General features: G+C 44.9%; 1 protein-coding gene across 2 annotated transcripts; it reads right to left on the bottom strand.

The window, feature by feature from the left end:
* Nucleotides 1-11: 11 nt before the first annotated feature.
* Nucleotides 12-26,234, bottom strand: DGKA (diacylglycerol kinase alpha). Of its 2 annotated transcripts, XM_090273349.1 has the most exons (24): nt 26,150-26,234; nt 21,405-21,552; nt 20,901-20,974; nt 20,438-20,570; nt 20,113-20,187; nt 19,609-19,658; nt 19,171-19,245; nt 18,854-18,973; nt 18,627-18,741; nt 17,994-18,082; nt 17,746-17,865; nt 17,419-17,517; nt 17,159-17,242; nt 16,850-16,923; nt 16,614-16,688; nt 16,116-16,201; nt 15,936-16,025; nt 2,167-2,327; nt 1,871-1,935; nt 1,568-1,658; nt 1,089-1,287; nt 864-984; nt 609-669; nt 12-336 (listed from the first exon to the last, which is right to left on the bottom strand). In XM_090273349.1, the coding sequence occupies exons 2-24, from the start codon at nt 21,466-21,468 to the stop codon at nt 253-255; spliced, it is 2,205 nt and encodes a 734-aa protein (XP_090129475.1). In that variant the 5' UTR covers nt 21,469-21,552; nt 26,150-26,234; the 3' UTR covers nt 12-252. The 2 variants fall into 2 exon arrangements, with proteins under 2 accessions (XP_090129475.1, XP_090129474.1); XM_090273348.1 differs by lacking the exon at nt 21,405-21,552 and having other exon boundaries at nt 26,150-26,205.
* Between the last annotated feature and the right edge of the window lie 256 nt (nt 26,235-26,490).

Raw genomic sequence — 26,490 nt, 5'->3', positions numbered from 1 at the left:
AGATATCCCAATGGGGGGGAAAAGTCATTTTATTCAGATGAGGCACTTCCAATGTATGTGTTTTTGGTGTGTGTGTGTGTGTGTGCACTTATGCATGGGTAATAGTGGAGGGGGTGCAGGATAATAAATACTGTGAGGGTCAAGAAGTCCTCCCCTGAGCTGGTGGGAGGGCATGGCATCAGTATACAGAACCTACAGAGTAGAGTCCAGGGAGGTGGGTTCAAGGCTGGCTTGGAGGCTGAGGTGTCCCCCTCAACACAAGAAGCCAAAGAAATTGGAAGAGCGGGGGGGTGGGCCGATGAGCATGGGCATCTGGTTCCTGTGGGTGATCTTGATCTGCAAGGGAAGGGGGCATATTCAGATGCAGAACCTGGTACCTTGGGGCTGGAGCAGCAGAGATTTGGAGGAAGATCTGGGACTCAGGTTAGGTTGCTGGGGTCCTAGAGAAGCCACAGTAGAATGGCCAGGGGCTGAGAAATCAGGATATGAGAGGAATGGTATACAGGGTAACTTCAGCCATCAGGAGAAAGTAAAGGAGCTATGGAATGGAGATTTAGGATCCAGGGAGCCTGAGGGTTCAGTTTTTGGCAGGCACAGGCAATACTTACTGTACAGGGCGTCTGCATCCAGGGTTCTCCATCAATTTGCATGGGAAGGGTTTTTGTGGTGCTGTGGGAGGCCAAGGCAGATTGGTAGAGATTTCTTTACCAACTGAATACCAAAACTCTGTTTCTAAGGTTGGCTTTGAGGCCCTTTAGTACTGAGGAGGATCTCCTAGTATAGCCCCTCCCCACCATTCCCATGACCCTGGTGCTCTTGGCCCCACTCCTTCCCTCAGAACCCCTGGCCAGAGTTTTCCTTACTGAAAGGTGATCTCGGAGCACTTGGCCAGCCGATGTCCAGCATTCTTAAGCTTGGTATAGATCTGGCCCATCTCAATTGCACCCTCCAGACCTACTACTTCCAGCCGCTTGTCGCTTAGGTCTGGGGGATGGAAAATAAGTGATAAAGGTTTGCAGAAGTAGGGTGTCTCCAAAGAGTCACACCCTTAGTCCCACTCACTCAGCTTCCAAAGTTGCTCCTCTTACCTGGTACACTGGTTTTCAGGATGTCAGGGTCAGTGATGACTTTAGCTGCAGAGCCTAAGGCCTGGTTGATCCCATGGATGTCCCCGTGAGGTCTCTTGGTATCACCCCAGAGATTGGAGCCACCATGCGTGCTGGGAATGTTCAGCACTGCAATGCCTTCTAGAGACAGGGAGCTCAGATCCAGTGGTTTCCCACAGATCTGAGGGTAGGAGAAAACAGATCCTTCTCATGACATAATCAAGGATATGACATTTCCTCAACCAAATAACAAATTGGGAAGACCAGGATTTTGAGTTTTGCAAAGAATGGAGAGAAATAAGGATTGATATATCTTGAGAACTTGGGAACTCAAAATTGGAGAGCTAGGAGGTCAAAGTAGAGGTTCAAGAATATGGGAAGTTCTTGAGGGGGACCTGTGGAGGGAGAAACTAAGATATAACAAGCTGAAAAGGATTTGGGTTAGGTCTCCTCATACACACCTCAACTGTCAAAGACTCCTCCAGCTTTTTGCATGTTGAGAAGATGGATTCAGATGTGGCAAATTCAAAATACCATAGCTTGTTCTTCATTCTGTATCAGCCCCAACACAAGGCCCAGTAGGAAGAGAACAAGTTACGCATTTGGCTGGGGTAGGCTAAGTGACAGAGAAGGGCATCAACCTCCTCACTCCAGTCCCACACTCCAACCTTTGGATCACTGCCCATCTAAGTGTGCTGGTCACACTTGGCCACAACCTAGTCCTGCCACTGTGTATATGCATCCCCACCCCCACTTTCCCTCACCTGCTGTTGAACTTCTCAGGACATTTCTCTCGCATCATGTGGAATCGGTGAGCAATAGAGGCATCCTGGGGAGTTCAGGGCATGTTATATCAGAGGCCTGCCTCCTCTCAGCACAGAACTTTTTAATTCCCCCATTTGGAAACAGTATGTCTTATGTTCTTTTCTTGCAACTCACATCACTGGACCTCACCCCAAATTTCCCTGTGTCATAGCTCCCTTAACCTCTACCTTCCCAGTGTGCCCTCTTCCAGCCTGTACCTGCTTAACCCCCTTTCTCCCACACCCACTCCACTGACCACACCAATGGAGAAGTAGTTATTGATGATTTGAAAGGGGACTGGGTCACTCTTTTCTTCAGTTTGTTGGGGTATCACCTCCACAGACCATCGATCCATGTGAACCACCTTACTCGTCTCTAAATCCTTGAGGATCTTCCCCAAATTCTGTCCCTCATATCCTAGGGATTGGGGAGAAGACAGGTTAGAACTGAGCCCTAGGTCCCAGATACCTCTTCCTAGCTTTCAGCTCCAAAATTCTCAGAGATCATTTGCCCTAATTCTGCAGACCCTCCAGCCCTTGCTAATGAAACCGCAGGGTGCTTGGGCATGGTTCCCATGGACCAATCTCCCAATGGACCTTGCTGACCCTTCTCTCCACTGTCACAGAGGACAAATGTTCCCAATGTATGTACACATCTAACAATGATGCCAAAGTTCATCTGGAAGATTAGAGAAAGTAGCCAGAAAAATTAAAAAGTGAATGATAAATGGCGATAATCTTTTTAGTCTCTCTCCCTCATACTTTCTCTTCTCATTCAACCAAATCAAACACACTATAAGGCAATAATGTCTAAACAGTGTGATACTGGCACAGTGAGTAGAATAAAAAGTAAAGAACAGAGTGCCCAGAAATAGACTCATGTGTATATGAGAATTTAGTATATGATGACATTTCAAATAAGGAAAAGATTATTCAACAAATGGTTCTGGGGGCAAAAGTTACTCCTTAAACCAAAATAAATTCAAGATGCGTCAGAGAATTAAAATATAAAACAAAGGAGCAGAATTTGTACTAGAAGAAAACACAAATGAACTTCCGGCCAAGATGGAGGCATAGGTACACATGCTTCACCTCCTTCCACAACCATAAGAAGGATTACATCTACCTCAAAACAAAAAACAACCACAACTACCAGAAAATGGAACTGCATGGAAGTCCAACAAACAGATGTAAAGAAGCAATACTCATCCAGACAAGTAGGAGGGGTGGAGCCGGGGAGCTGGGGCAGAGAGGATGTGGTGCAGTGGCTGCAGTGGTGGCAAGGCAGTGGCTGCGGCAGGTGTGTGGAAAGAGAGGTCATACATTATAAAAGCTAGAAGGGACAACTGGGGAATGATTACAGTCCCGGCCAGACCACGCAGCTCATGGTTCCAGTACCAGGAAGATAAACCATCATGCTCCTGGCTGTGAAAACCAGTGGGGGTTGGAGTGGTGGAAAAAACTGCCAGTCTCTCAGGAAAGTCTGTTTAGAGGCCCCCTATGGTCCTAGAATGTCTCAAACAAACCCACTCTGGGAACCATCCCCAGGGCAACAGCTAGAGGGCTGCCAGTCGCATACGGGAAGCAGGTGAAGTGACTAGAAAAGAAATGAGTGCTGAGCAAGCGGCATTGTTCCCTCTTTGACCGCTCCACCACATACAGCAATGAAGTGTGGTGAAATGGGTCACCCAGCACTAACAAACACCTAAGGCTTCATCCCTTAAATGTAACAGGTATGACAGGTCTACCTAAGACACAGAGGCAAACAGAGGAGATTGTCAAGTTGAGGAGGCAGAGAACTATGGCCCAAAAAAGGGAGCAGATCAAGGTTTCAGAGGGAGAACCAAGTGGCGAGGAGAAAGCCAACCTAACAAATGAAGAGTTCAAAACACTGGTGATAATGATGCTCACAGAAATTACTGAGTACAGCAAACACATAAGGAAAGAAGTGAAGGATATGCTAAATGAAATGAAGAAAAATCCACATGAAACCAATGGTGAAGGGAAGGAAGCTGGGGTTCAAATCAATGACTTGGAACATAAGGAAGAAAAAAAGTCAACCAGTGCAGAATGAAGAAACAATAATGGGAAAAAAAATGAGGAGAGGCTTAGGAACCTCTGGGATAACTTTAAACATACCAACATCCAAATCATAGGGGTGTCAGAAGGAGAAGAGGAAGAGCAAGAAATTGAAAACTTATCTGAAAAAATAATGAAGGAAAACTTTCCTAATTCGGCAAAGGAAATAGATGTACAAGTCCAGGAAGCACAGAGTCCCAAATAGGCTAGACCCAAAGAGGACCACACCAAGACACATCATAATTAAAATGCCAAAGGTGAAAGATAAAGAGAGAATCTTAAAGGCAGTGAGAGAAAAGAAGAGTTATCTACAGAGGAGTTCTCATAAGACTGTCAGCTGATTTCTCAAAAAACACTTTGCAGGCAAGAAGGGACTGGCAAGAAGTATTCAAAGTGATGAAAAGCAAGGACCTACAGCCAAGATTACTTTATCCAGCAAAGCTATCATTTAGAATGGAAGGTCAGATAAAGTGCTTCCCAGACAAGGTAAAGCTAAAGGAGTTCATCATCACCAAGTCCTTATTATATGAAATGTTAAAGGGACACATTTAAGAAAGAGAAGATCAAAACTATGAACAGTAAAATGACAACAAACTCACAACTATCAACAAATGAATCTAAAAACAAAAACAAACTAAGCAAACAACTAGAACAGGAACAAAACCATAGATATGGAGATCATATGGAGGGTTGTCAGTGGGTAGGGGGGAGAGGAAGAATGGGGGAAAAGGTGCAGGGATCAAGAAACATAACTGCGGCCCTGGTTGCTGTGGCTCAGTGGATTGAGCATCAGCCTGCGAACCAAGTGTCACTGGTTCGATTCCCCGTCAGGGCACATGACCAAGTTGCATGCCAGGTCCCAAGTTGGGGGCGCACGAGAGGCAACCACACATTGATGTTTCTCTCCCTCTCTTTCTCCTTCCCCTCTCTCTAAAAAAACAATAAATAAGTAAATAAATAAAATTTAAAAAAAAAGAAAAGAAAGAAACATAACTGATAGGTACAAACTAGACAGAGGGACATTAATAGTAAAGTAAGTGGAGAAACCAAAGACCTTATATGCATGACTCATGGACCTGAACTAAGGGAGGTGAGGGGATTGCTAAAGGGGAGTTACCTGGCAGAGGGAGGAGGCTAAAGGGGAAAAAATTGGGACAACTGTAATAGCATAATCAATAAAGTGTACTTAAAAATAAAGAAAACACAAACGAATGTTTTAACAATCTTTGAATGGAAAAGACCTTTCTAAACCATAATACAAAGCTAGGAGCCAAAAGAGGGAAAGACAGATTTAACACAATTATAATAAAATTAAAAACTTCTGTGTGGTTAAGTAAATAACATTTTTAAAATATTTTATTTATTTTAAAGATTTTATTTATTTATTTTTAGAGAGAGGGGAAGAGAAGGAGAAAGAAAGGGAGGGAAACATCAGTGTGTGGTTGCCTTTTGCACATCCCCAACTGGGGACCTGGTCCACAACCCAGGCATGTGCCCTGACTGGGAATCAAACAGCAACCCTTTGTTTTTCAGGCTGGTGCTCAATCCACTGAGCCACACCAGCCAGGGTGGATTTTATTTATTTTTGGAAAGACTGGAAAGGAGGGAGAAGAGACGGAGAGAAACACTGATGTGAGAGAGAAACAATCAGTTGCCTTCCTCACACCCACAACAGGGGGACCCGCCCCACAACCCAGGCATGTGCCCTGACTGGGAATCAAACCACCAATCTTTTGGTTTGCAGGCTGGCAGTCAATCCACTGAGCTACACCAGCCAAGGCTAAATAACATTTTTATTGTTTTTTATTTTTATATTTTTTAAAGATTTGATTTATTTACTATTAGAGACAGGGGAAGGGAGGGAGAAAGAGAAGGATAGAATGATTGGCTGCTTCTCACGTGCCCCCAGCTGGGGACCTGGCCAACAACCCAGGCCTGTGCCCTGACTGGGAATAGAACCTGCAACTCTTTGGTTCACAGGCCCGTGCTCAATCCACTGAGCCACACCAGCCAGGGCCCCTAAATTACATTTTTTAAAAAGACAAAGTATAAACTGCAGCATATATAACAGATTAACTTCCTCAACATCAAAAAAAGCATACGGGGTCAAGATGGTGGTGTAGGTAAACGTGGCTCGCCTCTTCACACAACCACATCAAAATTACAAGTAAAGTATAGAACAACCATCACTCAGAATCATCAAAAATCGAGATGAATAGAGTTCTTACAACTATGGAATTAAAGAAGAAACCACATCGAGACTGGTAGGAAGAGCAGAGATGCGGAACAGGCTGGTCCCACACCCACCTGTGGTGGATAAGAATCAGAAGGGATATCTCAGGAGCGAGGGGTCCCAGCCCCACACCAGGGCCCCTGCTCAGAGTTCCAGTGCCAGTAAGACTAAGTCTCCATAACTTCTGGCTGTAAAAACCAGTGGGGATGGAAGCTGTGGAAGACAGAAACTTTTGGAGACCCAGGCAGGCAATTCCTCTTGAAGGGCCCATGCACAGACTTACTCAGACTAGTGAGTCCAGCATGGGGACAGCAGATTGAAAGGCATCAGAGACATACAGGGAGAAACTGAAATGTCCAGTATCAGGGCAAGAGCTTGGGGGCAGCATCTCCCAGACAGAAGTATTGGCAGAGGTCATTGTTCTTTTTCTGAGCCTTCCCCTGACAGAGCTGGCAGGTGGGTGCCATATCTCACACTCCATCAGCCTGGCTCACACTGTCTTCCCTACCCTGGTGATTCCCAGATGCCCTGACCCACCCAACTTTCGTGCCCACCCAAGCTGTTTCCAGTTGCTTTTCCATATGAATGGCATGTCTTGGCTTATGCCTTGGATTTTCCTAGATTCTCTCAAACAAGTGGCATTTGGCTTCAGCAAGACCCATACTTCTTCCTGTCTTATCCCAGGCCTGGTAGTAGCAGCAGCCAGCCTTGGTTAACAGTTTGGCCTCACCTGGGTACCTATGAGCCCAGCATGAGTAGCAGCCATCTGCAGATTGCTTTGTAGCTTATGCTGTGTGACCCTGGACAAAACCCAGTCAGTGGCTGACCTTGCATGTACCAACAGCAATCAAGGCTCAACTACAACAGGAGGGTGTACACAGTCCACATGGTGAGTGCACCTTGAATACCCAGCTTGAGTAACAGGGGAGGCTGTGCCTCTGGACCCTACAGGACACCTGCTACATTAGGTCACTTTACCAAGCCTGGGAGACATAGCGGCTCTACCTAATACATAGAGACAAACACAGGGAGGCTGCCAAAATGAGGAGACAAAGAAACATGGCCCAAATAAAAAGAACAGAATAAAACTCCAGAAAAAGAACTAAACAAAGTGGAGACAAGTAATCTACTACATGTGGAGTTCAAAACACTGGTTATAAGGATGCTTAATGAACTTAGTGAGAACTTCAACAGCATTTAAGAAAATCCAGTAAAAAAGAAAGGATACACTAATTGAAATAAAGAACAATTTACAGGGAATTAACAGTACAGTGGATAAAGCTTAGAATCAAATGAGCAACTTGGAATATACGGAAGTAAAAAAACAACCAATCAGAACAGCAAGAAAAAATAACCCCCCAAAATGAGGATAGTGTAGAGAGCCCCTGGGACAACTTCAAGCATACCAACATTTGCATCATAGGGGTGCCAGAAGGAGAAGAGAAAGAGCAAGACATTGGAAACCTATTTGAAAAAACAATGAGAGAAAATTTCCCTAACTCGGTGAAGGAAATAGACAAACAAGTCCAGGAAGAGCAGAGAATCCCAAAGAGGCCCACACCAAGACACATCATAATTAAAATGCCAAAGGTTAAAGACAATCTTAAAAGCAGCAAGGGAAAAGCAGATAGTTACCCACAAGGGAGCTCTCATAAAACTGTAAGCTGATTTCTCAAAAGAAACTTTTCGGGCCAGAAGGGATTGGCAAGAAATATTCAAAATGATGAAAAGATTACTCTACCCAGCAAAGCTATCATTTAAAATCAAAGGGCAGAGACAGTACTTCCCAGACAAGATAAACCTAAGGGAGTTCATCATCACCAAACCAGTATTACATAAACCATTAAAGGGTCCTCTTTAAGAAAAAGATCAAGCCCTGGCTGGTGTGGCTCAGTGGATTGAGTGCCAGCCTCTAAACCAAGGAGTGGCTGGTTTGATTCCCGGTCAGGGCATGTGCCTGGGTTGCGGGCCAGGTCCCCGGTTGGGGGTGTGAGAGGCAACGACACATTGATGTTTCTCTCCCTCTCTTTTTCCTTTCCCCTCTCTCTAAAAATAAGTAAAATTAAATAAAGAAAGAGTTCAACCTTCTGTGAAAAAAAATCAAAAATATAAACAATAAAATGGCAATAAATACATATCTATCAACAACTGAATCTAAAAAAAATAATAATAATAAGCAAGCAGAACAGAAACACAATTACAGATACAGAGAATGTTTTCATGGTTACCAGAGTGGGGCAGGTGGCAGGTTGGAGGATGGATGAAAAAGGTGAAGGGGTTAAGAAGTACAAATTGGTTAGTCAAAGAACATACATGCATGAGCCATGGGCATGGACAATGGTGTGGGGATTAACTATGGAAGTTGGGGACAGGTTGGATAGAGGGAGACAAAGGGGAAAATTGGCACAACTGTAATAGCACAACAACAAAATACTTAATAAAAAATAAAAATAAATAAATGAAGTAAAAATTGGTTGTTACAGACTAGTCATGGGGATGTAAAGTACAGCATAGGAATAGTATAGCCAAAGAACATATATGCATGACCTATGAGCATGGACAACTGTGTTGGGGGTTGCCTGAGGGAATGGTGGGGGGCTGGTGGATTGGGACAAAGGGGAAAAATTGGGACAACTGTGATAGCATAAACAATAAAATATAATTTTTTTTAAAAGCTTACATTCCTGGCCAGGTGGCTCAGCTAGTTGGAGCATCACCTTGTACACCAAAAGGTTGTGGGTTTGACCCTTGGTCAGGGCACATGCCTAGACTGAGGTTTTGATCCCTGGTTGGGGCGTGTATGGAAGGCAACCAATCAATGTTTCTCTCACATATGATGTTTCTTTCTCTCTCTCTCTCTCTCCCCCCCTTCCTTTCTTTCTAAAAATCAATAAACATCTTCAGGTGAGGATTAAAAAATAAATAAATAAAAAGTATTTTTTTTAAGCTTATAAATTGTTATATTTATAAAGTATACAGAAAAACGGGCAAATAACACAAACAAGCCAATCACAAAAGAAATACAAATGGCCAATATGCCTATTAGAGATGCTCAATATTATTATTAAAGAATTGTAAATTAAAACAATTAGTAAGTTTTTGTTGCCTATCAGATTAACAAAGTATAAAGAGATTGAGAAAACCAAGTGTTAAAGAGATTATGGCCCTGGTTGGTGTGGTTTAGTAGATTGAGCTCTAGCCTGAGAACATAAAGTCAATGGTTTGATTCTCCATCAGGGCACACGCCTATGTTGTAGACCAGGTCCCCGGCTGGAGGTGTGCAAGAAGCAACTAAGGTTGAGGGCATGCGAGAAACAACTGAACGATGTTTCTCTCCCTCTCTTTCTCCCTCCCTTCCTGTCTCTCTAAAAAAAATGAGTAACATATATATTATATACATGAAAGAGATTACAAATAAACTGGCACTCTCATTTGCTGTCAGTTGCATCATATATTGGTACTTCATTTTTGGAAGGAAGTTCGACAATTTTTATCAAAATGTTATCAAATTTTATCAAAACATATCCTTTGGTGCAGCAATTCCACTTATAGGAATTTCACCTATGGAAACTAACACACATGTGCACAAAGATGGATGGATGTACAAGGAAGTTTGCTGAGTTACTTCTAAAACAGCAAGAAAATGGACACAGTCTAAATGCTCATCAGTAGGGGAAGGTTATATAAATGATGGCAAATTCATGCCATTGAAATAATGTATAGTTACTGAATGCAGAATGAAATTGATATGTGCTAACATGGAGACATCTCCAAGACACAGTATGAAATAAAGAAAGAACCAGAAAAATGTGGGTAGTATAATCCCAACTACGTTTGTTAAAAAGTTGTGTGTGTGCATGTAAAAACAGAAAAATTAGTGCAAATAAGAAACAGTGGTTTTCTCTGGGAGGTATGGGGAATTTGGTGAGGAGGAGTAGGGAAGAAAAGACCTGTATGTGAAGACTTACATATTTTACTGAAAAAACTTTTTTACAGTGAAAATGTACTGATGTATTATTTGTGTCTTTTCTTAAAGAAAATAACTAATCAAACATAAAATTTTCATGTTCTTTGAGTTAGCATTCCACTGCTTGAAATCTCTCCTAGAAAAATTCTTACATCTGTGTGCAGAGATACACATGCAACTGTGTTCACTGTAACATGGTTTGTAATAAAAAATTGAATGCTACACTAATGTCTATCAATAGAGGACTGGCTAAATAAATTACAACAGGTGCTCTTCTTCCCAGGAGCACACCCATGCCTCTTCCCTCTCAGGCGCACATCTCTAAACTCTAAGGGACCCCATGAGACTTGCAACCAGGGGAGCAATGGGCAGTGGCTGCTCATCCCAGGCTAACTTCATGAACCTGTTTCTAAGGCCCCCTTTTCTCTGACTTTCCAGTGAGCCAAAGCAGCCCTCTCTCCTGTTGCTTCTTCTATCCTATACGCTTCCTTATTTCACTGTCCCCGGCTTTAATAAATGTAGTCTCAAAATAAAAAAATATAAATAAATAACGACACATTCATGTAATGCAATGCTATTCTGTCACAAAAGGAGGCAAACCTGAATGTACTGAAATATAATGATAACCAAGATGAATTGTTTAGTTTTAAAAAAAGAAGAAGAAAATCATCTGTAAAATGGCCTTGTTGTTAATTATAGTTTAGAATGTGTCTAGAAAGAAAACCATGAAAAAATAAGACTCCAAAACTTAAGGGAGTAGATTACAGAGAACTTTCATTTTCTTGGCATGTACATCTGATATGTTTGAATTATTTTTTACCACAAGCATGTTATTTTTGTAATCAGGAAGAAAAAGATTACAAAAATGGGTTTTTATTTCCTCACATTCCATTGATAGTTCAACCCACTGTAATTTGCCTTTCACCATATCACCCTGTTGAAACTCTTTTGGCAAAGACTGCCAATGATTCCTGCCAAAGCCAATAGTATATCTTTAGTTCTCATTTTAACTCATGAAACTACTCAGATGGCTTCTAAAGTAACACTCTCTAAGTTACAGAGGATCCTCTCTGACTGCTCCTTGTTAGTCTCTATGGTAGGAAGAATAATGGCCCCTCAAAGATGTCTACATCCTAACTTCCAGAATCTATAAATATGTTGCCTTGCACGGCAAAAGAGACTCTGCAGATGTGATTAAAATAAGAATTTTAAATGGGGAGATTATCCTGGATTATCTGGGTGGACCCAATGTAATCACAGGGTTCTTATAAGTGAAAGAAAAAGGCTCAGAGAGAAGTCATAGGACATGTGACAACAGAAGCAGAGAAGTGATAACAATGCTAGTTGCAAGGGGGGGCCATGAGCTAAGAAATGCAGACAGCCTCTAGAAACTGAAAAAGGCAAGGCAAAGGATTCTCCCCTAGAGCCTCTAGAAAAAACACAGCCCTGTCAATGCCTGCACTTTAGTGCAGTGGGACCTATTTTGGACTCTGATCCTCAGAAATTTAAGATGATACATTTGTGTTGTTTTAAGCTACTGTTTGTGGTGATTTGTTATAGCAGAAATAGAACAGTAATACAGACTCTGTTAATAATTCATCTTCTTCTGCTCAACCTTTAAATAGGGTGTTTATCAGGATCTTCCTGCCCTTGTCCACCTTCTTAACTCTTTCCCTGGTAACTTATCTACTCTCATGATGTCCATTACCTCCCAGGAGCAGATGACTCTTGAACCTGTATCTTCATCCCTGACTTTTATCCTAAATTCCTGACATTGATTTCTAACTACTTACCACACACTTCTATGTGGATGCTCCACTGGCACCTCAGTTCAGCATGTCTAAAAAATGAATCTTTCTTCCTTAAACTGGTCCACCTCCTGCATCCCATATATTAATAAATGGCATCCCAATTGCTCAGTACACAAACCAAGGGAATGTCCTAACTTGTCCTCACCTCCTCCTCCACAACACATTAGTTACCAAATATTGTGGCTTTTACTTCATGAATGCCACTGCGGTGGCCTTGGCTTTTGTGTCCAGTACAGGTAATGTCTTATCCTGTTTCCTTCCTCCAAACCATCCCCCACTGAACTCCCATATTCCTTCCATCTTCCCCTCTTCACATCTTAGGATTTTTTTCAATATCAACACAAATTTTCATTAGTGCTAAATTTATATCATTATTTTCATGATTTAGATTGCATAACAGAAATTGCTACGAGCATCTCATTTGCAGAACATATAGGGAAAACTCAAAATACATAATTTAAAACTGTCTAATACTGTCAGTGAAAAACAAAATCAGATGTTGAAGACTTAAAAACTGCCCAGCCCTGGCTGGTGGGGCTCAGTGGGTTGAGCGTCAGGCCTGTGAACCAGAAGGTTGCCTGTTTGATTTCTGGTCAGGGCACATGCCTGAATTGTAGGCCAGGTCTTCTGTTGGGGGTGTGTGAGAGGCACTTGATGGATATTTCCATTGCACATTGATGTTTCTCTTCCTTTCTCCCTCCCCTCCCCTCTCTCTAAAAGGTAAATAAAATCTTTAGACTTCCAGCCAAGATGGAGACATGCTCTGCCTCCTTCCACAACCATAAGAAGGCTTACATCTACCTCAAAACAAAAAATCAGAAGTACCACAAAATCAAACTTCATGAAAGTCCAACAAACAAAGATATAAAGAAGCAATATTTATCCAGATAGGTAGGAGGGACAGAGCCAGGGCAGAGAGAACACGGTGTGGCGGCTGTGGTGGTGGTGGCAGCAAGACAGTGGCTGTGGCCAGCCATTGGAAAGAGCAGTCACACATTATAAAAGTTGGGAGGGATACCTGGGGAGTAATTATAGTCCCAGGCCAGACTGCAAAGCCCCTGGTTACAGTGCTGGGAAAATAAAATATCATTGCTTCTGGCTGTAAAAACAAGTAGAGGCTGGGGTAACAGAGAAACTGCCCATCTCTCATGAGAGTCTGTTTAGAGGACCCCTGGTCCTAGACCATCTGCAAACCCACCCACTCTGGGAACCATCCCCAGGGCAAGAGCTAGAGGGGCACCAGTTGCATAAGGGAAGCAGATGAAGTGACAGGAAAAGAGGCAAGTGCTGAACAAGTGGCATTGTTCCCTCTCTGACACCACCACCACATGCAGTGCCACAATGTAGTAAAATGGGTCATTCCACACTGATGAATACCTAAGGCTCCACCCCTTAAAATATAACAGGTGCAACAGCTCTACCTAAGATGCAGAGGTGAACACAGGAGATTGTCAAGTTGAGGAGACAGAGAAGTATGGCCCAAAGGGGGGGAGGCGATCAAGGGCCAGTGGGAGAACTAAGAGACAAGGAGATAGCCAACCTAATAGATGAAGAGTTCAAAACACTGGTGATAACGATGCTCACTGAAATGATTGAGTACGGTAAAAACATAAGGAAAGAAGTGAAGGCTATGATAAGTGAAATGAAGAAAAATCCACATGAAACCAATGGTGAAGGAAAGGAAGCTGGGGTTCAAATCAATGACTTGGAACATAAGAAAAAAACATTCAACCAGTACAGAATGAGGAAACAAGAATGGAAAAAAATGAGGAGAGGCTTAGGAATCTCGGGGACAACTTTAAATGTACCAACATCCAAATCATAGGGGTGCCAGAGGAGAAGAGGAAGAGCAAGAAATTGAAAACTTATTTGAAAAACAATGAAGGAAAACTTCCCTAATTTGGTGAAGGAAATAGATATATAAGTCCAGGAAGCACAGAGAGTCCCAAACAGGCTAGACCCAAAGAGAACCACACCAAGACACATCACAATTAAAATGCCAAAGGGTAAAGATAAAGAAAGAATCTTAAAAGTAGCAAGAGAAAAGAAGAGTTATCTACAAATCAGCTGATTTCTCAAAAGTAACTTTGCAGACAAAAAGGGATTGGCAAGAGGTATTCAAAGTGATGAAAAGCAAGGACCTATAACCAAGATTACTCTATCCAGCAAAGCTATCATTTAGAATGGAAGATCAGATAAAGTGCTCCCCAGACAAGGTAAAGCTAAAGGAGTTCATCATCACCAAGTCCTTATTATATGAAATGTTAAAGGGACACATTTAAGAAAAAGAAGATCAAAACTATGAACAGTAAAATGACAACAAACTCACAACTATCAATAACTGAATCTAAAAAATAAAAACAAAACAAACTAAGCAAACAACTAGAGCAGGAATAGAACCACATATACAGAGATCATATGGAGGGTTATCAGCTGGGAGGGGGAAGGGGGAAGAGAGGGGAAATGGTTCAGGGATTAAGAAGCATAACTGGTAGGTACAAAATAAACAGGGGATGTTAAGAATAGCGTAGGAAATGGAGAAACCAAAGAACTTATATGCATGACCCACGGACATGAACTAAGGGGGTGGGGGGACTGCTGGAGGGAAGGGAGGTACTGGGTAGAGAGGGGCAAAGGGGAAAAAATTGGGACAATTGTAAAAGTGTAATCAATAAAATATACTTTAAAAAAAGTAAAAAAAAATTCATTAAAAATATAAAAACTGGCCAAAATAATTGGTCATATGTTTACATGCAAGATTTAAATTATAATATGTACTCAGAGATATTTCTCCTTTCTGGAATAATACTTTATATAAAGAGTAATTTTATTATATAGAGAGTATAATATTTTATATATTTTTTCATAAGGTTAAGAGTTCCCCAGGGATTGCACATTCAAATTCCTCAGTGGTTAGAAAGGTAAAGTGAATGAGTATATAGTGGTGAGCCCAGGGATTGTGGTTTGTTGAACAATGCATGACCCACTTAGAAATAACCAAAGTCAAAAAACTGAAGCACTGTAAGGCAAAGAATAAAAATCATTTCTGTGGTCTGCCAGCTTTCAAACTCTAACAGGATAAAGTCAAAAATTCCTCAGCGCATCATTCATGACCTTCTATAATCTGGACGCTACTAAAATCAGTCTTCCCTCGCCCCATTCTCCACCTTGCACCCTACGTCCCAGTCACAGTGAATGACTTACACACTTTCCCTAATGCACCACCACGTTGTTTGGTGGCTCCAATGACGTTACACAGTTTCTGCCACCTAAAATGTTTTTCACTCTCCTTAGCAGACCCCTATTCTATAATCTCCTGCTACAACTCAGAGCTGGACTCTGAATCCAACAGCTTCAACTCCAAAACACCTCAAACTCAACCTGGCCCACACTGACCTCTTTAACTACCAACACTATCCCTTGAACTCTTTCTCTTTGAAGGAAGCAAGAGACTAGAAGTGGGAATGCAGTTAGGAGACTGCTGCAATAAACTTGGGAAGAAATTATGATGAATGAACAAATGATCTGATTAATTGGTTGAATGAATGAATGAATCATGGCCAAGCTCCCTGCTAGCTCCATCACTCAGCTTCTGGCTTACCTCTTATACAACCTTTCTTATTCCCTCATTGTCCTCCCTCCATCCTCATATTCCCTGATGCTCTGAGCCCTCAGAGTTGGTTGGTAGAAATAGAAGGCTATTTTTAGGTTTATAGGAAGAGTATCATCACCCTTGACCCTTCTAAGTTCAGACTGTTGTCCTTGTTTCTTCCAAAGCTCTCTTCTTTTGGAGCAATCCACTTTGGTACCCACCCATCAGTGCCTCTTCTTCCTCAACTTTCTTTGTACACCAGATGCCTAGATGCTTTCTAGGCATGTATTTCCCTTCCAACCCAACTCCACCCATCTCCCAGGAAAACATTTCTAATAATTTACCTCCTCCCCATCTTAGGCAACGAGCTAGGTCATTTCCAGTGCCCAGGGGCAACACAGCAACAGGAGGCACAACAGGCAAGTTGGCTTTGTCTGTGGAGGCAAGTGAGGAGATGGGCGGAGGGAGTTAGCTCTGGAAGGCCGCTGCCCTAGTGCTCTGCCTGGAGCTCTCCCTGCACTAACCAATGGTCTCCAGGATCCAGCCCACTGTGCCATCTCCACCGCACACCAAAATCCGGTAATCGGGAACTTCTCTGAAGAATCTAAGCCTGAGACAAAAGGTGAGAGAGAAGATGAAGAAGGATAACAAGAGTGAGGCTACTCAACTCCTGGACAGGCAGATTATGTCTTTTCTGCACTTTCCTTATAATCTTGGTCAAAACATTTATTTCCTTCTATTAAGGGCAGAGAAACTGTACAATGGGGAAAGTTATAGCCACTTCTCAGTGGTTAGGGAGAAACTAGTATCTCCACATCCTTTGAGAGCAGAACAGTGATGAGCCAGAGCACTCGGAGGTGGGAATACTCAGTGACCTTAGTAAAAACAGCATTCTGAATTCTGGTTTCTTGGGATCCTCTGGCCCTTCCCTCCCAACATGCACTCTTTCCTGCTCTCTCTCAACACACACAGATAGGCAGACATACATAAAAACTGTGATACAGCTCCCAACCTACACTCACCCTGGCTCAGGACCATCCTTTAGGAGGTTGAACACCTGTCGAGGGTTTAGCAGATACTGGAATTTCCAAAGCACCCTGTGTGAGAGAAAAAAGAAAGCTCATGGCAGGGGATGAAATTTCTGTACCCCACCCTCTTGCTTTTCTCCTCGAGGTGTATCCCCTCCATATACACAGATTCCCAATCTCTGTTGGTCCTCTCCTTCAATCTTAGAAGATCCAGTATTATGTCTTCTCACCTCTCTCCCTGCTTCCCACCACTCTTAGGATTGACAAAGACCAGAAGTGGGTGGGTGTTAGCAACAGGGTCGATCTGCATGGGGGAAGAAAACAAGGATAAGGAATGCTGAATTTTTTTAGTTCAGATGGACCCTGGAGACAGGGGCAGACAGCTGTCTTTCCCCAAGATACCCTTCCCCTCCTCTACCAGGGTGGGGCTTCTGTAGAACAGGCACAACTCCCCAAGTTTTCCACTTCATTGTCCCCAAGAGGGCTCCAGTGAAGAAAAACCGCCCCCACCATGAAACCCAAGTCTCTCAGCCTTGTACCCGCAGAGCCTCAAACGTGCTCAAATTTAGATCATCCATGATCTTCTGGCTTGTTTTGCTACTTTTATGCTCCTGTCCAGAGGCCTAGGAAGGGAAGCAAAGGGAAGGAAAACAGGGTTGTGCGTGAATCCCTGAACAGATTAGTCTGGCTTGAATCCTACAAGTACAAGCTCTCTGTTCTACATGGCATTGTGTGTATGTGTATTTTTAAAGCGGGGAAGCACTCTTGTCCCCTCCCAGCCGCTGCCCACGGGTCTCACCAGGACGCTGGGATAGATGGAAGATGGGGGCAGGATGTGGTCCCGGAGCAGCCCACAGTCACACTCATGGCCCATGGCTTGCAGGCAGTCATCGTGGATCTGAAAGACAAGATGGGCATGGAGAGTACATGGAGGGAACCCTGTCCCCTCTCAACTTGGGGTTCTGGTACTGGAAAGAGAGCCTCTGAGAGCAGAGGCAACAGTGGCTGTAAGGGATATGCTGTCCCGGAGGCGAGAAGACTAGAGAAGACCAGCTGAGTGCAGCAGTGAGGGCAGTTTAAGCAGGGGTCCCAAAGCACAGCCTGAAGAGACAGCTCCTGAACTGACCTCTAGGTGGCACCACACACAATGCAGCCCAACTAGACCGTGGTAGATACGGATTTTTTTCTGACAGCGGTCACATCGGCCGGACACACAGCCTCCTCGCACCCACACATGTGATTGAACCTTGGGGAGAGAGGTAATCTCTGTCTGAGAGGGTCTGAGCAAGGACTGAGGAAGGGTTGAGGGTAGCAAAGGGCCAGGGGTCAGGGCCAGGCTGTGGGTGGTGATGGGGTGGGCATGGGGTCACTCACACCAATGTCCTTCCGAGACTTGGCATAGGTGCTGACTTCACAAGGCAGGGCTCTCATGGCACACTGGTCGTGAACGGTGTACTTACAGACTGGGCAAGGGGGAAGAAGGTCAGAGCCTTAGCTGCAGCCCCTCCCTCTATTTCCTCCTTACCTGGTGGTGAGGCGGGATCACTCACTGAAACAAGACATATAATCCCTTGCTGTGAGGTCATGGCAGAGTATTAAAGTTGGGGGTGGGAGCTCACCTCCAAGACCTATGCCTTTTGCTCATGTTCCCCTTAAAAGAGCAATTGCTGCTGCATTCCTACCCCTACTCCATCCATGTGCCCATAACTGAGCTGGGCGATGCAAAGAACACCCAGATATAACAATAATAATAATAATAGCTAATTTTTACTGCAGACTTAATAGCAGGTACATGCACTGGGTGAAGCACTTTTCTTGCATCAAGTTATTTAATGCTCATGATTACCTCATTTTCAGTTGAGGAAACTGAGGCTTAACTAGGTCATGTAACTAGTCAGTGGCAGAGCTTAGGATTCAAACTTAGGTCTCACTCAGTTCAGAGTGCCATGCTCCCACAGATAGCTGGGCTGCCTCTCTGCTCCCACACTCCCAGGCCCCATCACTCACGGTTACAGCGCAGCCCCTGTTTGCCAAGACCGATGCTTGACTCGCACAGGTTGCAGTAGACTGGTCGGGGGAACCTCTTGGGTCTCCACATGTGCTGCCCATTGTCCTTCAGGGTCTAGGAGAGCACAGCAGATACTAAGGAGTGTCTAGGCCCTTACAGGACTAACCTCTGGCAAGCACAACCTAAGGCAGCTGTCCTAACCATCTCACAGGTCTTTCCTACTCACCATCTCCAGACCCAGCAGCACGAGTAGTGGCACAGTAGTGGCCCCAGCCCGGAGCCACTCAGCTAGGGAAACAGAGCCACTGCCATCGTAGTCAATCTCTTTCATCATTTCCTGAAGAATCTGAGCAGAGAATGGGGGTGGGGGACTTTTGGTATGCGTGGCCCCTCAGATCTGACACCTCTCCACAGCCCCCAGGACACCCAGCCCAGCCATCCTAGCCAAGGGAACCAGGCTGCCTGTCAAAAATGGGGTAAAGGAGATGCAGGACTCACCAGGGAGAAAATACAAGAAGGGACATGAAGGAAGAGCTGCCTTACCGGTCTCAGCTCAGACACATCCCAATCCAGGTATTCAGCCACTCGCATCATCTGTATGATAATTTTGTCCACTTCCTGGAGGACAAGAGAGTAAGAGCCACAGCCATATCCCACCTCACTACCACCATTCAAACCAGTCTCTAGAAATCAGAGTTCCTGGGTTCCATCCCCAGACCCACCACTCATTCTCAGGGGTTTGTGTTGAGTAAATGAGTATCTATGTGCATTCATATATTTGCAAGGCAGCCCCCAATTCATGTCTCCAGCCTCCTCTTTTAGGGGGTCAAGACCTTGGGACCTATTCCCAAATTGAGTCCTAGAGGACTCAACTTCTCCCTGTAGCTTCCTGTTTCTTAAGATCCTGGAATGGTTGGGACAGGAGGGCACAGACAAATGGACACATCCTCCCTTGCCCAGCATACAGGTCCCCCAACTCACTGAGCTGTCCAGGATCCCATTTCTGTCCATGTCGTACAGCTTGAAGGTGACTGTGGGGTGTTTTAGGGGGGCTAGGGTCAGTTTGTGAGGGATACCCAAAGAATTCATAACAGAATACAGGGGGAAAAAAGAGAGAGGGAAAAATCTTTTGGAAGAAGAGCCCAGAGCTTGGGGCTGGGACTGAAAAAGGAGGCAAAAAGGGAGGGGAATCAGGCCTGGATTTGAAACTGATATGGGAGACAGTACACACTTTCCACATCCCAAGAATACCCCAGGCCTCCTACATGAAAATGTACAAGACATAGGAACTGGGGTGGCTATGGTGGATGATGTTAGGTTTAAGGAATCTGGGGGAACAGAGGAAATGGGCCCATTCTTTGGCCCCTCTCTTGTCTGGCCCTGTTAGCCATTAAGAATCCTGAAAAAGTGAGGGGAGGAAGGCTGGGGAACACCCTCTCTCCCTTCACTTTTCCTCCCCTCTCCCAATCCACAATGGCAACTCACATTCTAGCTTGTCTTCTGGTCGGCCACCCTCCAGAAGGGAAAAGTAGCAGGAGACATCACTGAGACATACCACATCTAGTTACAAAAAGTACAGCAGATTTGAGGTTGGGATTCCCTCCACGCTGGCTCTTCTCTTTTCCTTTGTTTATCACAACTCTTCCCTTTAACTTTGCTTCCTCCAGCTCCCAGACCAGCAGGGCCAACCTCTACCTCTTGCCCCTAACCCTGACCCCAACATGTGACTCAATTCAGCTCTCACCCCAAACCCACACTAATTTGACTCTTCTATAGGAGGCGCAGCCCATTCCTACCTATGTGACCATACCTTTTTTCACAGTCTCTTCTAAGGAGTAACTAGTCTGGAAGGATTGGAACAGTGCTAGGCTTAGGTGACTGGGAACATCATCCACTTCCAGATAGATTTTCAGGAATTGCTGGAATCCATCATAGCCAATGGCCTATGATGAGAGCAACCATTACCCTGGGGAATCTGCAGGATGGGAGTTGGGGATTGAAGATGAGGAGTAGTGGGTACACAGATAGTAAGTGCAGAGCTGAGCAGCATCCAAGGCAGGAGTATGATTTCTTGGGTTGAGTCCTAAATTAATAGAATTATCTTGCTTTGTCCTAAAGCAATAGCTGCAGTAACAATGGATGTGGAGTATCTTGAGGGAGGAGAGCAAGGGTTGGGCCCAGAATAATCCCTGGAAGTTAGGGCTCCCAATGGAGTAGCAAAAACAAAGATGGGAGGAATTGGCCCAGGAAAAGATTTCCCAGCTGCCACTCACATCTTCTTGGAGATACTCAGCCATTTCACCATCCTCAAAGAGCTTTAGGACATCACTGACTTTCTTGGTGGAGTCTAAGGTGTGAAGAGAGTGAAAGAAGAGCATTAGTCTGGTTTGGCTCTCCCTGGCCTCTGCCAGTGTCCCACCCAGGCATCCAACCTGAAAAAAAGAGTCAAGCAAGATAAAGAAAGAAGAAATTCCGAAATGCACAGAAATACAGAAGAGAAAAACATCTCAGATCCTCAAAGTGGTACCCCTCTTTACTCTCTTCTCTGAGACCTGGAGCAGACAGTCAAGGTTCAGAGAAGGTGAATGGAGAGCTAAGACCCCAGGCATCTCCCTATCTCCTTTTCCCCCTTTTCCTAGTCATAGGCTTATCTTAGGAGCTGACTGGTTCAAGGCCACATGGAAAACCCGGGCAGGGGGTGGGGCGAGATGAGAAGGAAGAGGAAGAGTTCTTTGGGGTAAGGTCTTCAGAAATAAAGGACTAAGAGAAAGACTCACATTCCATGTATTTTTGCAGCTGGGCAAAATCATTGGGGCTTATTAGGCCCCTCTCCTTGGCCATCTTTCTTTGTTTCAGAAGGATGGCCACAAAGGCAGCTTGGTAGTAGTACTTATGGTACTTGGACCTCTGCTTCCCAGGGTAGGTCTGGAAGATGACAAGAGCATGTGGCAGAAAAGCCAGCAGTCCCTTTGGTTCCGTCTACTCAGTTAATTCTCCACTTCCACTGTTATTTCCGTTCTTTCTTTTTCTCTGAGTCTCTCCTTTTTCTTGTGTTCCTTTCCATATGTCTCTCTCTCTCCCCCTGACAGAATCTGTCCTCTGTTTCTGACTCATCTCTTTCTCCTTCCCATTTCTGGATCTTTCTCCAGGTCTCTGACTTCCTCCCAATCTGTCCTAATTAATCTCTGACCACCCTCACCATCCTTCCCCTCACTCCACTCCTGTTTTCCCAGTGTATATGTCTTCGTGAGTGCCTCCCGCCACCCCCAATCCCTGCAGTCTCTCCTGCGCCTGTGCTCTCTCCCATCAGGGATCCCAAAGTCCCGGCCCTCCGGGCGGTTCTCACTGCGTTGCCAACACGCCTCCCAGGCCACGACCCCATTTTGCTCCGCCTCCAGACTCGGTCCCCACTTCGCCACCCACTCCCCGAGCCACCCACGCCCTACAACGACCTCTAGCGCTTCTGGCGCGCGACACAGAACCAACTCTGGGCGGGTCTCCAGCCTGGGTCTCGCCTCGCCTGAGTCCCACGGAGCTCAACCCGGGAAGGGCGGGGACCCAGGCGCGCGAGATTGGGAGGAGGCAAGGGAAGAAGACTGAGTAGATGTCTGGCTCCCAGTTCCAGGAGGGATGAGCTGAATACGGGAGTGTCAGATTCTGGGGTCTTTCTTCTACCCTGTTAGGTTAGCTAACAGTGTTTAGGGAGCCCCTACTTTTAGCTATGGGACCCAGAGACCAAAGAGGAGCCATCACGTGGATCATGCTGACACTGGCCTGGGGGCCAAGTAGTAGAGGGCAACTTGCTCTGAGTATTCAAAAACAGCAGTAACAGTAACATCTCAGATTAGTGTAACACAGCATAGTGCAGCACCGTTTGGGACTCAAACAGAACTAGGGTTAGTCATAACTGGGTTCCATCCTTAGCTCTGAGACTTGGGAAAATCACACCTGTAAATGAGGAGAATTATATCTATCTTTCATAGTTGTGAGGACTGTCAAATAATGTATAAAAAGTACCTACTATAACACCTAGCATATAGAAGGCTTACAAGAAATGGTAGTTATTACTGTATTAACAATTAAAATCAAATTCTACAGGATAAAAAAAAATTATTGGTATAGCCTTTCTACAGATGAAGAATCTAGAACTCCAAGAGGCTGGGACTTCCCAGGGTAGGTGATGAATGGAGGACCCAAAGCTTAAACCCAAGAACTCTGTGGTAGGGGCCCTTGCTTGTCTTTCTGTCCTTCTCTTGTTCCACTCTCCCCTTCACACACTGCCTTTTAGTCTCACTGCCCTCCTTTCTGTTCTTCAAGCATACCAAGTTCTTCCCTGCTCAGGGCCATGAACTGTACTTACTGTTCTATCTGCCTGGAACACCCTTCCTCACTCTTGGCAGAACTGACTTCTTGCTTAAGCTGAAATGTCAGCTCCTCCAAAGGACCATCCCTGATCATTGCATCCTAAAGTAGCCACCTCCTTTGCACATCACCTCCCTTCGTTTCTTTCATAGAACTTATCACAACTGGAAATTACCTTGCTAATTTATTTATTTTTAAATCATTTTTAATTTTTCAATTACAGTTGATGTACAGTATTATATTAGTTTCAGGTGTACACCCCAGTGATTAGACATTATATAACTTAGTAAGTGATCTTCCCGATAAATCTCATACCTTTTTTCTTCTCTGTTTACTGTTTGCCTTCTCCTACGAAAATATAAGTTCCACAAGGGCATGAACTTGGTCTTATTAACCACTCTGTGCCCAATCCGAAAACAGTGTCCAGCATGTTGTAGGTGCTCCATATTGGTTGTACAAATAGTTGTGTAAAGTTAGGAAGTCATATTTTGGCAATATTAATCCAAATATGGTTAAATGGGATGCCAGAGTGTCCAGGCCGTTAAGGGAATCCGTGAGACAATTTGGAGCCCATATAGTAAGTGTTAAATAAATATTTGTTAAATGAATGAATGATGATAAAAAGCACTTATTATTGTACTCAATCCAAGGCTCTGACTTTCTGCCTCCTCTCTACCCACTTATTTAAAGACTTTTGGATTAAGCTCAAGGAGGCAGTTAGGACCTATGAGAATTTCCTTTCTGATGGTGCAAGAATAGACTGTAGTTTCTGCCCTTGGGACATCTTTGCTGCCCATCTATAGAATACCATTCCTCTTTTGGGGGCTCTCTTGAGAACACTTAGAAATGTGTTCTGGGACTGATATTCTGGAGAAAGGACTCCACCCATCTGGCCCTTTTCAATGACTATAATCCAACTTCTCCTGCCAGCAGATCTAATGAATACATAATAGTTTTATGGCTAATGGGGCCTGTATGGCTTAATTAGCTGCTCTGATTACCCCTGGGGATTCTTAGATGGCTCCAAAGTTCTAGGAAATTGAATCAGAGAGAAAGAGACAGGGAGAGAGCAAACAAGGGATAATCGGATATGGTACTTCTCCCATTTGAGAATAATCCTTCCTAGCCCCCCAGGTCTTAAATGTAGATACAGTAGAGGTTAAGAGAATGAACTTTTAAATCAGATAAGCATGGACTAAAATCCTAGCTCTTGGGTGAGTTATTTCATCTTCCTGAATCTGTTTCCTCACCTGTAAAATGGGTACCTAGAGAAGTCAGTCACAATGTTGGGATTAAATAATACACGCAACATATTTAGCAAACTGCCTGACACACAAGAACTCTATAAATGTTAGCTATTATCATTACTATTATTTATTATAATACAAGGGTGGTACCGAGAGAAACACATCTAGAGATTAGAAAAAATGATATCTTTGATCCAGGAAGGCATAAATTCTAGGGACTCACAACAGCAGTGAAGCCCAGTTGCATACTTTTCCCATGTCAGGCACAGACATGTAGTATCAGGATCCTGCATTTTGCTTTTGGGAAGGTGATGAGGTAGCTAGAAACTAGACTGTCAGGACCCAAGGACACCCCTAGGCTGAGACCCTGGACATAAGGGCTCCTGGGATCTTTTCAGTTGTCCTCCTGTCACTGAAAGGCAGCAAACTGCAGGGTCCTGGGAGCTTAATGACCTGTAACAAGTCCAGTTTTTCCTTCCCACTCCATCCCAACCCTGAGTCTATAACCTGGGCTAGTCCAGGCGACTGTCAGGTCTGGGAGGGTGGGGTCTGCTGCCTGCTGCCAGCTCCCTGTGACTCACCCTTCTCTTCCCTTCCCTCCTTTGGTTTCCCTGTCTGCTTCTTTCAACTTGAGGTGAGAAAGTTAGAAGTTGACTTGGAGGCATAGAATCCTAGAATATCCTCAGTTGGGAGGAAACTGAGGCCCAGAGAGAGAACAGCCCTCTCAGAGTTAAACCCAGACTCTACACATCCTGTCCTTAGTCCATTCCATCAAATCTTAGTGCCTCTGGTTTTCTAGATCTTATTTTAAACATTAAACACTGAAGTTGCTGGTAAGCAAAAGATAAATACAATGTCCAGAGTCAGTGCTAACCTTTCAAGTTTCCCTTTTCACTTCAACACTCATCGCTCACATTTTAAGTCCCATATATTTCCCATTACTCAAGAATCAGCTGTGCCCCCAGAACATTCAGGCTGACCCAGCAAGGAACCCCAAGGACCAGAAACTCGTTCTGGAGGCCCCAGGACTGATTCCCTGGACTTCTGAATTCCTAAGAACTCCAGGACCTGTCATCCTCCTCTTTCCCAGGACTGAGAGAGAGAGGGTCTACTCTTCCCTGGCCATTCCTGCCACTAGCCAGTGGCCCCTGAGAGGGAAACATTTAGCTTGTTGGCTTGAAGCCTCAACATTCGTTAAGTCTCCACAAACCTCACAGATGGCAGTGTTGCCTGATTAAGGGGGCGTGTGTGTGTGTGTGTGTGTGTGTGTGTGTGTGTGTGTGTGTGTGTGTGTGTGTGTGTGTGTGTGTGTGTGTGTGTGTGTGTGTGGTGGGGGGAGGGTGTCATTATGTAGTACAGGAGGAAGTACTGATGCTGGCATAGTTAGGGATGATGTGGGCTCATTCGTTCTGAGGGTGAGGCAATGCCCAATAACATTTGCATTTCTTCCTTAATCACATTTCCTCCATTTAAAAGTGAAAAAACGGGATTCAGACCTAAGCAGTTTCAGAAACTTCCCGGTGGCAGGTGTGGAAAAGATAGGGGTGGGAAGTTGGGGACCAAAAGGCCAAACAAGAACCCTTCTCCAAACGTGCAGCACTGTGGAGGTTCGAAAAACGGACTTAACTCGGAGTCGGGTCCCTGGGGGCCGAGCTTCACCATCCCTTCAAGAGAGCGAGAGGGATGGAGGGGAAGCTTTGGGGGCAACGCTCCCTACCGGGTCTGGCCCAGCCCTCCCGCTGCCCCCGCGTCCTGGCGCTAGCCCTGCTAGCTACCCGCTCCAGCGGTTACGCTTCCTCCTTCTCTGCCCCGCAGCCCTACTCCAGCCCGAGGGGCATCCCCTCCCGTGGCCCCCACCCCTGTTGCTCAGATAGGTAGAGCGGGCTGGAGGCGGGGGCTCGTGGGGTCTCTACCTTGCCTGCGAAGGGCGCGAGGTCGGAGCTGAAGCGCTGCGCCGGAGCTGGAGAGCAAGCTGGGATGGAGGGGACGGGCCAGGCAGACACAGCGCCGCGGGGCCGCCCCTCTCCTGACGACACAGCTGCCCGTCCTCCACCCCAGCCGGCTCGCCCGCGCCCGGGGCCCCCAACTTCGGGATGCCAGTCTGGAGAGGTCTCGCTGTTTCCAGTTCACCAAACCTCATTTACCCTTCTCCCGAATATCTTCAGGGCTCTGGTCTGTGCCTCTTTCTCCACGTCCTGTGCTTCTCGTCTTCCCGCCCTGGGGCCAGCTCTGGTTCTATTTTTCCTTCCTTACA

The sequence above is a fragment of the Furipterus horrens genome, unplaced genomic scaffold (genome assembly GCF_987537825.1).
Source record: "Furipterus horrens unplaced genomic scaffold, mFurHor1.1.pri manual_scaffold_4, whole genome shotgun sequence".
In the NCBI taxonomy this organism is placed as follows: domain Eukaryota; kingdom Metazoa; phylum Chordata; class Mammalia; order Chiroptera; family Furipteridae; genus Furipterus; species Furipterus horrens.
This window is presented reverse-complemented; position numbering and strand designations above follow the sequence as displayed.

Coding starts and splice junctions, on each gene's coding strand:
- DGKA (XM_090273349.1), bottom strand. CDS start 21,468: ATGGCCAAGGAGAGGGGCCTAATAAGCCCCAATGATTTTGCCCAGCTG. Junction 20,188..20,437: donor AGAAGAGACTGTGAAAAAAG/GTATGGTCACAT, acceptor TTTTGTAACTAG/ATGTGGTATGTCTCAGTGAT. Junction 18,742..18,853: donor TGCTGCTGGGTCTGGAGATG/GTGAGTAGGAAA, acceptor GTGCTCTCCTAG/ACCCTGAAGGACAATGGGCA.